This window comes from Poecilia latipinna, unplaced genomic scaffold, assembly GCF_001443285.1.
Source record: "Poecilia latipinna isolate Pla-1442-1.1 unplaced genomic scaffold, P_latipinna-1.0 Scaffold555, whole genome shotgun sequence".
Lineage (NCBI taxonomy): Eukaryota > Metazoa > Chordata > Actinopteri > Cyprinodontiformes > Poeciliidae > Poecilia > Poecilia latipinna.
This window is the reverse complement of record NW_015113171.1, coordinates 13209-25580: the sequence shown is the minus strand read 5'-3', so window position 1 is coordinate 25580 and position 12372 is coordinate 13209. Positions and strand designations below refer to the sequence as shown.

Here is a 12372-nt window from a genome sequence, read left to right as displayed (position 1 = left end):
AGCAAGGAAGGGGCATAATTTTTAAAAAAAGCCCCAGACAAAAAAGGCAAACCCCCCCTCCATAAAAAAAAAAAAAAAAAAAAAAAAAAATTATTTATATATATATATAAATAAATAACTTCTAACACATAATTACAGACCTCTGATGAAGCAGGGCGGAAGCCAAAGCCCAGAGGCACGTTCTCCTCATCCTCACACCCTTTGACCCCCGGGCTGAAGTGGAGCTCCACGTGGAAACGTTCCTCTGAGGACGGGTCCTTCTCGCGGACATGAAAGAGACAGCCTTCCCGTTAAGGAACCCGGAGATCAGCTGAGGAAGATGAGCAGCGGCCTGCGAACCGACCTTGTTGTTGTCTTCGTACAGCATGATGACGATTTGCGTCATGTAGTTGAGCTCAGTCACGGCGCTGAGGTAGTCCATCGCCTGCTTCCACTGCTGGTCCTTCACCTCCTTACCAACACACAAACACACGCACAATGCCTTACAGAAGCATTCGCACGCCCTTTATACGAATCACGTTTCGTCACATAGCAACAGCAAGCCTCGTGCAAATTGCTGAGATTTTATGAGATGGACTGACAGAGTGGTGGACGAAAAGTGACACATGGTTTTAAAACATGATGGGGGAAAAAAAAAAACAGCTGTTTTTTTTGTGACGTAAAATCACAACTTTAACACACTTTCAAAATCAGAAAATAATAACTCAACGAAAAAGTCTAGTTGGTTTTGCTCTTGTGTTTTTTTTTCTGAAAGGAATCCATGATTAGTTCTAACAATAGACTTTACTTATTTCAAATGGGGAAAAAAATGCTTTAGGATGTTAATTTTTATAAACTTAAATAAAACATCATCACATGGACGTTTATCTGCTGCAAACTATTCAGAGTAGATGATGTATGCTAGGTGCTACAGTGCTAGCTCTAGCAGTAATTTATGCGTTTTAAGCAACGCTCAGACCTTCCTGGTTGAAGCAGAACGTGCTAAAATTTCAGATTTTCTTTAACGTTTCATGTCTGGTGTTCGTTACGAAAGCCATGACTTTTTTTTCTTCTTTTTTTTAATGGTGGAGGATTTCATAGCTAATAGCTGAGACTCTCTCGACTGTGAATCTCTGCAGCTCCTCCAGAGTTATGGATGTTTTTTTCCTGATAAATGCTAAAACAGCACCACAATTCAGACTTTTGTTTGTAAAGTAATTCTGAGAAACATTTGTATTCTTCTCCATAATTGTGTTGGTCTATCACATAACGTTTTAAACATAACGCACATTAAAACTCTGCGGTTTTTATGTGACGAGCTGTGGAAAAGTTAAAGAGGTGTGAATACTTTTGCAAAGGTTTTTACACAGAAAAAAAAAAAAAAAAAAAAAAAAAAAAAAGGATTTGTCCAAAAGTCATATGAGTCTCATTTAGCCCAGCATGCATCAGCGTATTTATCTGTAAAGCATATTTCAGCAACAAGGCAGCTCAAAGTGCTTTACACCATAAAAACACAACATGGCAGCCAATCATGAAATAAGAAAGACGTAAAATTTTGTCAAATGTCATCAAACAAATACACATTAAATATCTTGATAGTGGTCCATTCATTACAAACCAAACAGATCTAAACAGGTCTGGTTTTTAAGCCTAAGTGTTTCGGCATCTTTGCAGTTTTCTGGAAGTTTGTGCTGCATAAAGCAATGCGCCACAACAATAATTAATGACAATAATTACTCATGAGGCCCAGATGGTTTCTGGCGAATCTCCGACAATATTTTCAAAAACAAGCCTGAGAGGAAATGACTTGAGAAGGATAAGTGAGTGAGGGCTGTACACACATCCAGCAGCCCTCCGTAGCGGAACATGCTGAGCAGGGAGTGGACGTGGCTCTCGCTCGTAAAGTAGAGTCGTGTGCGAACGTGGCGACCAGGAGACATCACTCCGCGGGAATACCTGAACAGCAGGGGGACAGGAACGGACATGAGAGCTGATCGGGTCACACAGGTGATCGACAGAACAGCTCTGACTAGTATTTACATTAACTTTGACGTTTTTATCACATTTTACTGCAGTGTGGCAGGTTTCAGAGGAATCTGGTATTTTGTACAGTTTTGGCTTAATTACTGCTCAGAATATGTTTTTGGGGTTTTTCCAGTAAAAGGTCTTTTTCTGAGTCTGTGCACTCCAGTCATCGATTAATCAATTAGTAAATCAGTTGCCAATTTCAATAATTGGTTCATTGTGATGAATCCGATGAATCATTTCAGCTCTAGTTAATTTAAGCTTGTTTATATAGTAGAAGTTCACAAAAAAATTAATCTCAGCGCACTTTACAAAAATAGATGTATTTATAAAAACATATTAAAAAATGTTTAAAAGTATTTCAATTCAGTCATATTAGGATTAGCTGGAGTATCCAGTTATTCCACTTTATTATTCTAATTGAAACGTTTTCTAGCCAAGAGAGAAAACTTTAAGTGATTTTTTTCTCACCAAGAACTTGAGGGAAAAAAATTAATGGGATATTTAACTTCTGAGTTTAATTCACATTTATTTGGTTTTATCTGTGGAAAAAAATTCATTCAAGATTTTTTTTCTGCTCAATTCCACTTAGATGGAAAAAGCAAGCAAGTCTAAGATAAAATAGAAACTATGATATTGATCTTTGAAAGTTTAAAGAAACGAGACAAAGTTTAGTAGCACAGTAATCACACGTTTGGGTGTGACCTCACAGAGGGTGCAGCTTGTTGACGGCCTCGTCCTCGTGGGTCCTCTGCAGGTCCAGGTAGATCTTCTTCATCAGAGGGACGCAGTACGCCTGAGCGATGTCCAGCTTCTCCGCTTTATTGATGCCGTATTCCTGAAACCACAAGGATCCAAAATGTTTTCACTCTGTATTCTGAACCATATATATTCTTTTGTCAAATCAAAAAGGGACGGAGCAAGAATCAAACTGCACCAGGCCTGAGGTGAACGAAAGCGATCTGACCTGTGGGATGACGATGTCAGCCAGAGCGCGGGACAGCCTGAAGAGCTCCAGCGTGTCCTCCAGGCCGACGGAGGCGTTGTGCTGCGAGTCGTACTTGATGCAGTCGTAGATGTCCGGGATCTTGCTGATGTCGTAGCGGCCGTTCTTCATGCGGAAGTCCCTCTCCAGCTTGGACCAGCGCTGCAGCATCAGCTCCAGTGTCTCGCTGTGGTACAGCTGCAGATCTGGAGGGAAACGCATGACGACCATCATGACTGTTACTGAGAAACGGGAAAGAAATATCGGAATGTGTTGTCTACTCTGAGCGTTTTATTTATGTAGTTAAAGCTAAAGAAGCAGAAAAAAAAAATATATATATATATATATATATATATATATATATAAATAAATCAGAGATTACCCAGAACCTGAAGGTAAAAGTGTAAAGAGTTTGTATCCAGAATGTGTGTGGTCTGCAGAGACGCTAGCTACCCTTTTTTCTGACCCTTGACCTGTACAAGTAATAGATGGAAGGAAGGATACATATTTTCAACAACATCAAATTGAGACGTGAAGTTTATTTAGAAAGCAAGAAAGTGAAACTAAAACCCAAACCAACAACCCATGAAGCTTCTGAAGCTTCAGAGACAAAGTTTTAGACTTTTAGAACATTTGAAAGGTCCTAGATTTAAATAAAAGATCAACATGGATGACAAAAATAGCCCAAATAAGATATATACAAATACAATGTTGGAAACAACAACCAGTATGTCACATTAATGTGACGTACAGGTTAACGAATGAAAGGTGATTTTCTGAATCAAATCTACAAACGTACTGAATGAATTTAATCTAAATTAAACAAATGAATAAAAACAATGGAGGGAGACTCAACAGATTTAAGGTGTAGCTAAATATATTTTCTAACCTATTATGACAAATAAGAACTAATTTAGGAGATTTTAACACCAAACATTTACATTTTTATTTATTTTTAAGTTTTTTTCTCTGCTTTCTAAGCCCCTGGAGAAAGCCTTTGAAGCAGCCATCAATTAGGTTGAAACTTTTACAGGTAAAGTAGCTACTGAGCTGGCAAATCCTGTCAGCCACAGAACATGATGGAATTGGAAATGTTGGGTTTCTGCAGGTTTCAGCAAGTCAAATTTAAGGCCGTTTTAATGTCAGCTTGAATTCAAATTAAGACCAAAGAAGCAGAAATGAGCCAGTGGAAAAAAGAAACATCATCCAAGCAACTGGTGAAACATTCACACTTACCCATGATAGATGCAAAATGCTAGCTAGATAGTTAGCAAGATTATATTAGCAGGTAGCTGGCAGTAGCCTCAATCGCCTTAAATTACAGAACATATTCAAGATGTCTGCATGTGATTTAAACTTTGGCCGTGACAGAAAGTCTCAAGCGAGTCGAGTCGGTCTACCTGCGGATTTGGGGTCCTCCAGTCTCTTTCGAATCTGTGAGGTGAGGCTCTGAATGAGCGCATAAACCTTGTCGCAGGTTTTGACTGGATTCTCTATGACCTTCATTGAGTTCACCAGGGATGGGCTGCCGGTCGGAGCCAACTGGACCACAAAGGAAACACAGAAAGACTCATCGGTCAGCAGATATGAAGCAATGTTTTGAAACAGCCTGTTGACACGCTTTGAGTTACCTTCTGAAAGTCGTCTTGAGTGAAGTCTTGGTCCTTCTGCATAATCTCGTGTAGTCTGGCCTTCACCTTCTGCTGGCAGTCAGTCAGAGAGTCACTGTCGCTGTCCAGGAGTCCATTCATGTTGGCGCTCTTCACCATCTGGACCAGGATGGGCGTCAGCTCGCCCTCCAGAGCCAGCAGGCCCTGGACACAAACACCAACAGATGGAAACTACTGGAGAAATATGGACCATGCTTAAAAGCCAGAAAGGAAAGGCAGAGACAATTAATCGTGATGAATCAATTATTGACATAATCGGCAACTAATTTGATAATCGTGGACTGATGTACAGACTAAGAAGAAAAGAAAAAGCCAACCGCTGAATAGAACAGCTGACTCAGCAGTAACTCAGACAAAACTGTACAAAAATATATACATCTTGCAACAAAGAGAAACAAACAAAAAAAAAAAACTTTGTAAATATGTTCTACCCAAAAAATCTTTCAAGTAGCATCATTTTAACTTCACTTTGCTCAAATTCTCTAAAAACAAAAATAAAATAAATCCTATTTGGCACCTTTTGCCAATGAATTGTTAATGTGTATAAATATTAAGTGAAGCATAAAGGCCTGAGCTTTTCACATTTTGATGTTAGACGTGTTTTTTGCTGCAGATGATCAGGCATTCAATAGAAGAATGCTGCTATTGCATTTCAGGAAATAAAATATTTTTCTTTTTGTAAAAATGAATTGAATTATTTGTTTATTTGCATCTTTTATTGTTTTTTTTGTATGTGGCATAAAAAAGGCTAGAGTGAAAAATCTGCAGAATGTGGATTTTTTTTTTACCCGATTAATCATCAGTATAAAACTAAAACAATCGTTAATTGTAGCTCTACAAGAGATTCAATCAGTGGAAATACAGTCCAGCAACTGCAATCAGCAGAAATCGTGACAGATGTGTGTTTATATTTTTATATTCTTTTATAAATCTACGTAGATTGAAGAAATTAAAATCAATCAAGACTTGTGTTCTTCATTAATGGTTTTAAATCATAAACTACTGTGACAACAACGTTTCTCTGGTCATCGTTTAAAGCCCAACATCGCATTCATAGCTATGTAACCCCTCCACCAGCTCTGTGTGTTCCTAACTAAGCTTCATAAACAAAGTTTCATCTGTCGGTCGAGCCCACAAAGTTACCTTGGCAAACGCTGCAGCCGTCATCTGAACCCTGCCTTCGTCAGAGGCATAAATCTTCAGGTCGTGGCGGTAAGTGCTGTGCAGACGCAGCAGGCCGCAGCCAGGAAACCCCGCAAAGTCACCTGGAATATCGTGCACAAAGCAGACCGGCTGGTTTAAAACTTACAGTCAAATTGTTCTTTTTAAATTTTTTTAAAGGGAAGGCTCAATCAGTGGAGACGTCGGCAGACAAAGAGAAAACGATGATGTGTTGATTTCACCGTAAAATACCGAAGATTCCCCCGATAATCTGAAACAGAGAACCTGAGCAGGCAGAGCATCACTTTTAGTCCAAATGCAGCGATCTTAAACCACCTCGTCTCGTTTCATGTTAAAGTCGACTTGAATCGTAAAGTTTGAGCTCCGTATAAAATGAATTGAAAGTGAATAAAAGCTGAGTAAACCTTCCGATCAGACGCACTCACCCGCAGGTCGGAGCAGACATTTTATATTCCTCAGCAAACACAACTTTTCATGCTTAAAATAAATCAATTTATTAAGAGTGCCTTGACAAAAGTGTAGTTATCTCAAAACTTTTTCCACATTCTGTCACTTTACAGCTACAAATGTTTAAGGATTTGTGGTGATTTATGTGGTAGACTAACACAAGAAGTGTATTTCTGAAGAGGAAGGAAAATGACACATTTACTCGGATAATAAAATTAAATATTAAAATCCATCTCCTGAAATGCAGCTCTGGGTGTGACAAGACATCTAATAGAGCACTTCACAAATCTGGTCTTTATGGAAGAACAGCAAGAAGAAAGGCAACATGATTTCCATCTCACCGTCTGGGGATGGGAAATGATCTGGTCAAATTTAAAAAGTGAGAGAATACACAATTTCTCATAAATATCTCAACATCACAGTGTGGCTGCGTGAAACAGGCACATCATCAGGAACTCAGTCAAAACTCAGAACAAAGTCAAAGAGATCAAAGTTAGAATTTCAAGAACAAATTCAAGGATATCAAAGTCACAATTCTTAAATCAGTCAAATAGATCAAAGTCAAAATACATTTTTTCAGTGGCCCTAATCTTCTTCCATAGTCTGTTGTTTAACGTAACATGGAAGGTTTCAGAAGGCAAAGAGGCGGTAAAGAAGTGGTTAAAAGCAAATACAGTTTTCATGCTGTATATGAATTTAAAGCATGTTGGCGACTTGTCCTCTCCTTAGCTACAGTGCAGAATATAAACTAGGCCTCAAAAAATGACAAGACGTTTCAATGGTGAGATTTTACAAAAGCTGGTTAGACTACTGATTATCTGGAAAAACCATGCATCATTTTCCTCTCTCTTTACACACAACTTCATGTCCCAGTGAAATGCAGTCAATTAGTGCTGTGACAGCAAGAATGTGGAAAACTTCAAGGGGTATGAGTTGCTTTTGTAAGGCACTGCGTCTCTGCATTGTGCAAACGAATGCTACAGATAAAATGTTTCATGCATTTTCCAGTTCTGTGCAGCCCAGTAGCATAAAGATATTCCCTGGACATATTGTGTTTTCATGCTGTATTTGAATTTAAAGCATGTTGGCGACTTGTCCTCTCCTTACTTACAGTGCAGAATATAAACTAGGCCTCAGAAAATGACAAAAATAAATAAATAATTATGAAAGTGTTTTGGGTGGTTTCAACAGTAATGATACAAACAATCCACAGCAATCTCAGTAGAAAAAACAAAAAGGAATTGTCAAGTTGCCAAGTGAGATTAACCACAAATCACAATGAGAAGGAATCAGATCATGTTAGAGAGACGGATGGACCGACGCGCTTAAAGCTGCAGTACGCAACTTATGTAAAAAGTATATTTTGTTACAATGTGTTGAAACTGTCTCCATGTTGTGACAGTACAGCATGAAACAGAGGATCTCTGTGAAAAAGCTCCTGTCTCCTTCCAGTACTAAATAGAAACAACCAATCAGAGCCAGGAGGAGGGTCTTAGCGCTGTCAATCACTCTCTGTGCGCATGCTGCTCACAACTGCCCCATTTCTCTCTGCTAGCTACAGTTCCTCCATTTCAGCAGAGCATACGGTGAATGGTAATGCTAGTTAGCATAGCCACCAATGGTTTAACGTGGAGTTGTTTCTCTGCCACTAGCAGTGCAGGTTGATTGACAGCACTAAGACCCTCCCTCTGGCTCTGATTGGTTGTTTTTTACCAGGAGTTGGGGATTTCTCCAGACACCAATAGTAGCTCAAGAAAGAAGTGAAGAAACTTGATCTTTTCACAGATCATCTGTCTCGTATCACACTGCTACGACATGGTGACAGTTTTAACAAACATGTAAAAAAAAACCTTTAATTTTTTTTTAAAATAAGAGTTACAGGCTGCAGCTTTAACGGGAGTGAGTGGCGGAGCGGTGACAGCCAGGAAACCCCTCGTCTTACCAAAGTCAACAGGGGACTCACAGCCAGAGGACCGGCGATTACAGGCTAGTAGTGTACACATAGCAACGACAGGTAAGAAGAGAAGAGTAGAGTTAATTGACAAAAAGTTGTGGTGAATGAAGGAGGAATGACAACAGTGGAAGTGTGAAGTGTGTGACCTTTACAGAAGAAAAAAAACAGGAAGCAACACAGGCAGCCTGTGCATCTACTTTTAGTTCAGTTTCAGGTTGTTTGAGCAGAACTGGTAGTTCTACATGCACTGATAATAAAGCATTAGGAAGGGAAGGTCAGTTAAAGACTCCTACGATGGATTAAAGAGAAAAACCTCCATGCAATGGAAAACCCTTCAAAACCCAACATTTCTGTTCCTTTTCTTTACACACAGGTGCTGCTACACACCCACAACCAGTTTGAACAACCAGTTCCTCACAAGTATGTTTATCCACAAAAACAAGTTGGGGGAACATTAATATCGATTTCTATGGTTATACTTGCAAAAGCTTTATGAGTGAGATAGATTTATTACTGTTAAATGCAATGTGTTTCTATGACTGCTAAGAAACTTGTGGAGTAAAAATACCATACCAACTTTATTTATAAAGCACTTTAAAACAACCACAGCTGATACTAAGTGCAGTACATTAATTAAAACACAACAATAAAAAATTAATAAAATAAATCAACTCTTGCAGTTTAAAAACAAACATATAATTTAAAACTGGATCCCGCTGGAGATTAAAAAAATCGATGTTCTTGACATTACAAATAAAAAAATTAATTTATACAAAAAGTATAAAATAGATGGGTTTTAAGACGAGCTTTAATAGTGGACAGTGAAGGGGCCTCTCTGACCTGCAAAGGCAAGTCGTTCCATAACTTAGGACCCATGACAGAGAAAGCCCTGTCCCCTCTGAGCTTCCTTCTGGATCTCAGTACCTCCAAGAGCAGCTGATCGGCAGACCTGAGAGACCGATGAGGTATATAGGGGTGAAGAAGCTCAGAGAGGTAAGCCGGGGCAAAATTATGTAGTGATTTAAAAACGAACTTAAGAATTTTAAAATGAATCCTAAAATATACAGGCAGCCAGTGAAGTGAAGCCAGGACAGGGGTCACATGTTCCCTCTTTCAAGTTCCTGTCAAAAGTCGTACAGCAGCATCTGAACCAGCTGCAGACGTGGGAGCAGCGACTGACCGACTCCCAGATAAAGTGAGGTACAGTAATCCAGTCGAGTCGAAATAAAAGCGTGGATCACTGTTTCAAAATGCTGCCTGGAAAGAAAAGATTTCACTGATGCCAATCGCCTTAAATGATAAAAACTGGACTTAAATTCGGCTCTGATTTGGCTGTCCAATTTGAAATCACTGTCCACCTTAAAACCAAGATCTGTAATTACAGGTTTAAAATAAACCTCTAAGGGTCCCAGGTCAACAGAGGAGGACTGACAGGAGCCACTGGGTCCAAACACCATCACCAAATAAAAACAAATAAACAGACGAATAAACTTGACAACATCAAACAAATATGATCTTTACCTCAACAAAAAAAAATAAGAATAAGCAAAAGTATAAGGGTCTTGCAGATTCAATTAAATTCAAAAATACTTTATTGACCCCAGAGGGAAATTAAATATGCGACTCCACGACCTGTCCTGGAAGCACAAACCGTACGTATTTACGCGCTAAAATATATAAAAAATAACCTTCTTGGTATGCCCATCAAGAAGGGCATTTTAATTTCTGTTTTTACTTTTTGTCATTGTAATCATATAACTAGTAGTTGACTTCAAGAGAACAACAAAAAGAGAAACGGTTTAAGCACAATTTGGTAGACTGATGCTTTCTGAAAAATGTTTAAAATTCAACCAAATCAAGCATGAGGAAAGATGGCGTGACACGTTTGTGTTTCCAATAAACACATGGAATATAGTCTTGTACATGTGATTATGTCTTTAATTAATCTCATAAAGATATGATTGCTATAAAAACAAAGATATTTGTTTTGTTCCTGATGAGTCCACCAGAGGGCGCATTGAGGGCATAAATACCTTACAGTCAATTTTCTACTTAATTTCTCTCTCTCCTATTTTCCTTTATTTAACCAGGCTAAAACCTCATGGAGATCAAAATCTCAGGTGCAAATATAATCTTTGAACTAAATTATGATATTATTCACGAAGAGAATCATAACATTGTCTAGGAAAACAGGTCCTCAAGTATTTTAATTTATATAAATATGTTATGAGTGTCGATGTACGCATCAAGAAAGATCCAGAAGTATTTCTTTCAGTGAGTCGACGTAGGGCTGGAGGATTTGGACCTAAATTTTATCATGATATTTTGTGGTATTATTATGATAACAATAAAAGTGACAATAAAAACTATAGCGTGTGACAGCATGACACAGCAATTCAGGTCACCAGTCACATAAAAAATGTGATTTGTATTACTAAACTGCATCCATATTTTCAAATTTATTGATATTTGTTGATACTTGCATTGGAAAAAAAAAAGTGGATTAAACAACAATCCTGACAGTGTGAATTGTTTTGGGAGGTTTTAGACATTAATTGACATTTATTGTGACAATAAATCAAAAGTTAACATGATAAGAAATTTATCACAATAAATGATAAGCGATACGATGCGATAAAACGCCCAACCCTAACAGTAAGTAACAGATCGTGCAGCAACACGAGCTAATCTGCTTTGTTTTGGCGTCACGTTTTAAAGTGTCCCTACGGAACATTGCATTGTGCACTTAATTCCACACAAAAACAATCTGTTAGTGAATTGACATAAATAAATAAAATAACTTAGTAGCTTAATACCCACTTGTGTTATTTTGAGAAACATGATCAGTGGACACAAGCTATCGAAGCATTTTATGGCAACTGGCAACCTTTGACCCATTCTGAGCACACAGTGTGTGAAGTGTGTGTGTGTGTTTGTTACCTTGACCTCCAGGGTACATGCAGCGGAAGGCCCTCCCCAGCTCCTCGGCCTGAACCCGGCCAGCGGGCGTCAGCTCCCCGCCCCACTTCAGCACCAGCAGCAGGGACGGGCCGTCCTTCTTACAGTCTGGAAGCAGCAGAAAAACAGAAAAACAAAAAATCCTTCACCTTCAGTACTGATTGTTGTTTAGCAAAGCATTTCTGTTGTATCTTGTAGTTAAAGTTGTGTCAAACTCAGCGTTCCTGAGTACGTCGCATTTCAACAAGCTGGGAGACGCAAAGAGAAGGACAGATAATGTCGTTATGCCGACTCTGGAGTATCAAGATGTCTCCCACATGAGACTGCTGAGAAATTATTATGACTACACAATAGCTCTCATTCTGATCAGGTTACAACTTCATCTGCACAGCGATAAAGATGATACACTGTCTGCAGGTGCTGGTATTTAATCACATCTTCCAGTTTGACTACACTGGATCTACCAGCCATGATGGATGCTGATCTAAACATCAAGCTTAAAGCAAGATATACGGCAGCAGTAGAGTTTCGCAACGAATCTGAAAGGGCCTCTGACTGAAGATCGTTGCTTTATGACCTTCTGGAATAATAGAACCTGCTTCTATCCGTCTGCTCTGGTCTTCACAAACAGAAGCATTATGTTTGCTAATGTTTTTCTGAAATCCGTTGATTATTTTTTTGAGCAAATATTGCTCAAAAAATTAGCTGCAGCCACGCACAAAAGAAATAAAACATTTGGAGAAAGAAGTTCCAAATATGGAGAGAAAAAAAAACAAGAAAAAAACAAATTGATGAAGACAAAAAAAAAATCCAATACCTTGTGTGATGTCATCAAACACATACTTGCGTAGCAGCCTGGGTTTGAGCGTAATGATATACACAACAGAAACGCAAAACAATAAAAAACACTGATTATACAATTTTGATTCATCTATATTAAATGTGATTTTGACATATTTACAAAATTAGTTTGACTACTAACTTTAATTTTGTATTACGTTTGTCATGGACAAAACTACTTCAGGGCCACTAAAAGTAAACGAGACTTCTGACTTTAATCTCAGAATTTTATTAGATTAAAGTCAAAATTCTGGGGGGAGAAAAAGCCAATTTCCCCCCCCCCCCCCCCCCCCCCCCACGACCCCCACCCGCCCCTCACCTATCTTTACCTA

General features: G+C 38.7%; 1 protein-coding gene across 1 annotated transcript in view; it reads right to left on the bottom strand.

The window, feature by feature from the left end:
• Nucleotides 1–12372, bottom strand: part of LOC106953015 (inositol hexakisphosphate and diphosphoinositol-pentakisphosphate kinase 1-like) — a 44619-nt gene that overhangs the window by 24412 nt on the left and 7835 nt on the right. Inside the window, exons 7-16 of the mRNA XM_015041504.1 lie at nt 11183–11308; nt 8231–8275; nt 5803–5924; nt 4621–4803; nt 4390–4531; nt 2972–3195; nt 2715–2842; nt 1821–1935; nt 344–451; nt 141–257 (exon numbers count right to left, since the gene is read on the bottom strand). Coding sequence (XP_014896990.1) covers nt 141–257; nt 344–451; nt 1821–1935; nt 2715–2842; nt 2972–3195; nt 4390–4531; nt 4621–4803; nt 5803–5924; nt 8231–8275; nt 11183–11308 — 1310 coding nt within the window. The remainder of the gene's footprint in view (nt 1–140; nt 258–343; nt 452–1820; nt 1936–2714; nt 2843–2971; nt 3196–4389; nt 4532–4620; nt 4804–5802; nt 5925–8230; nt 8276–11182; nt 11309–12372) is intronic.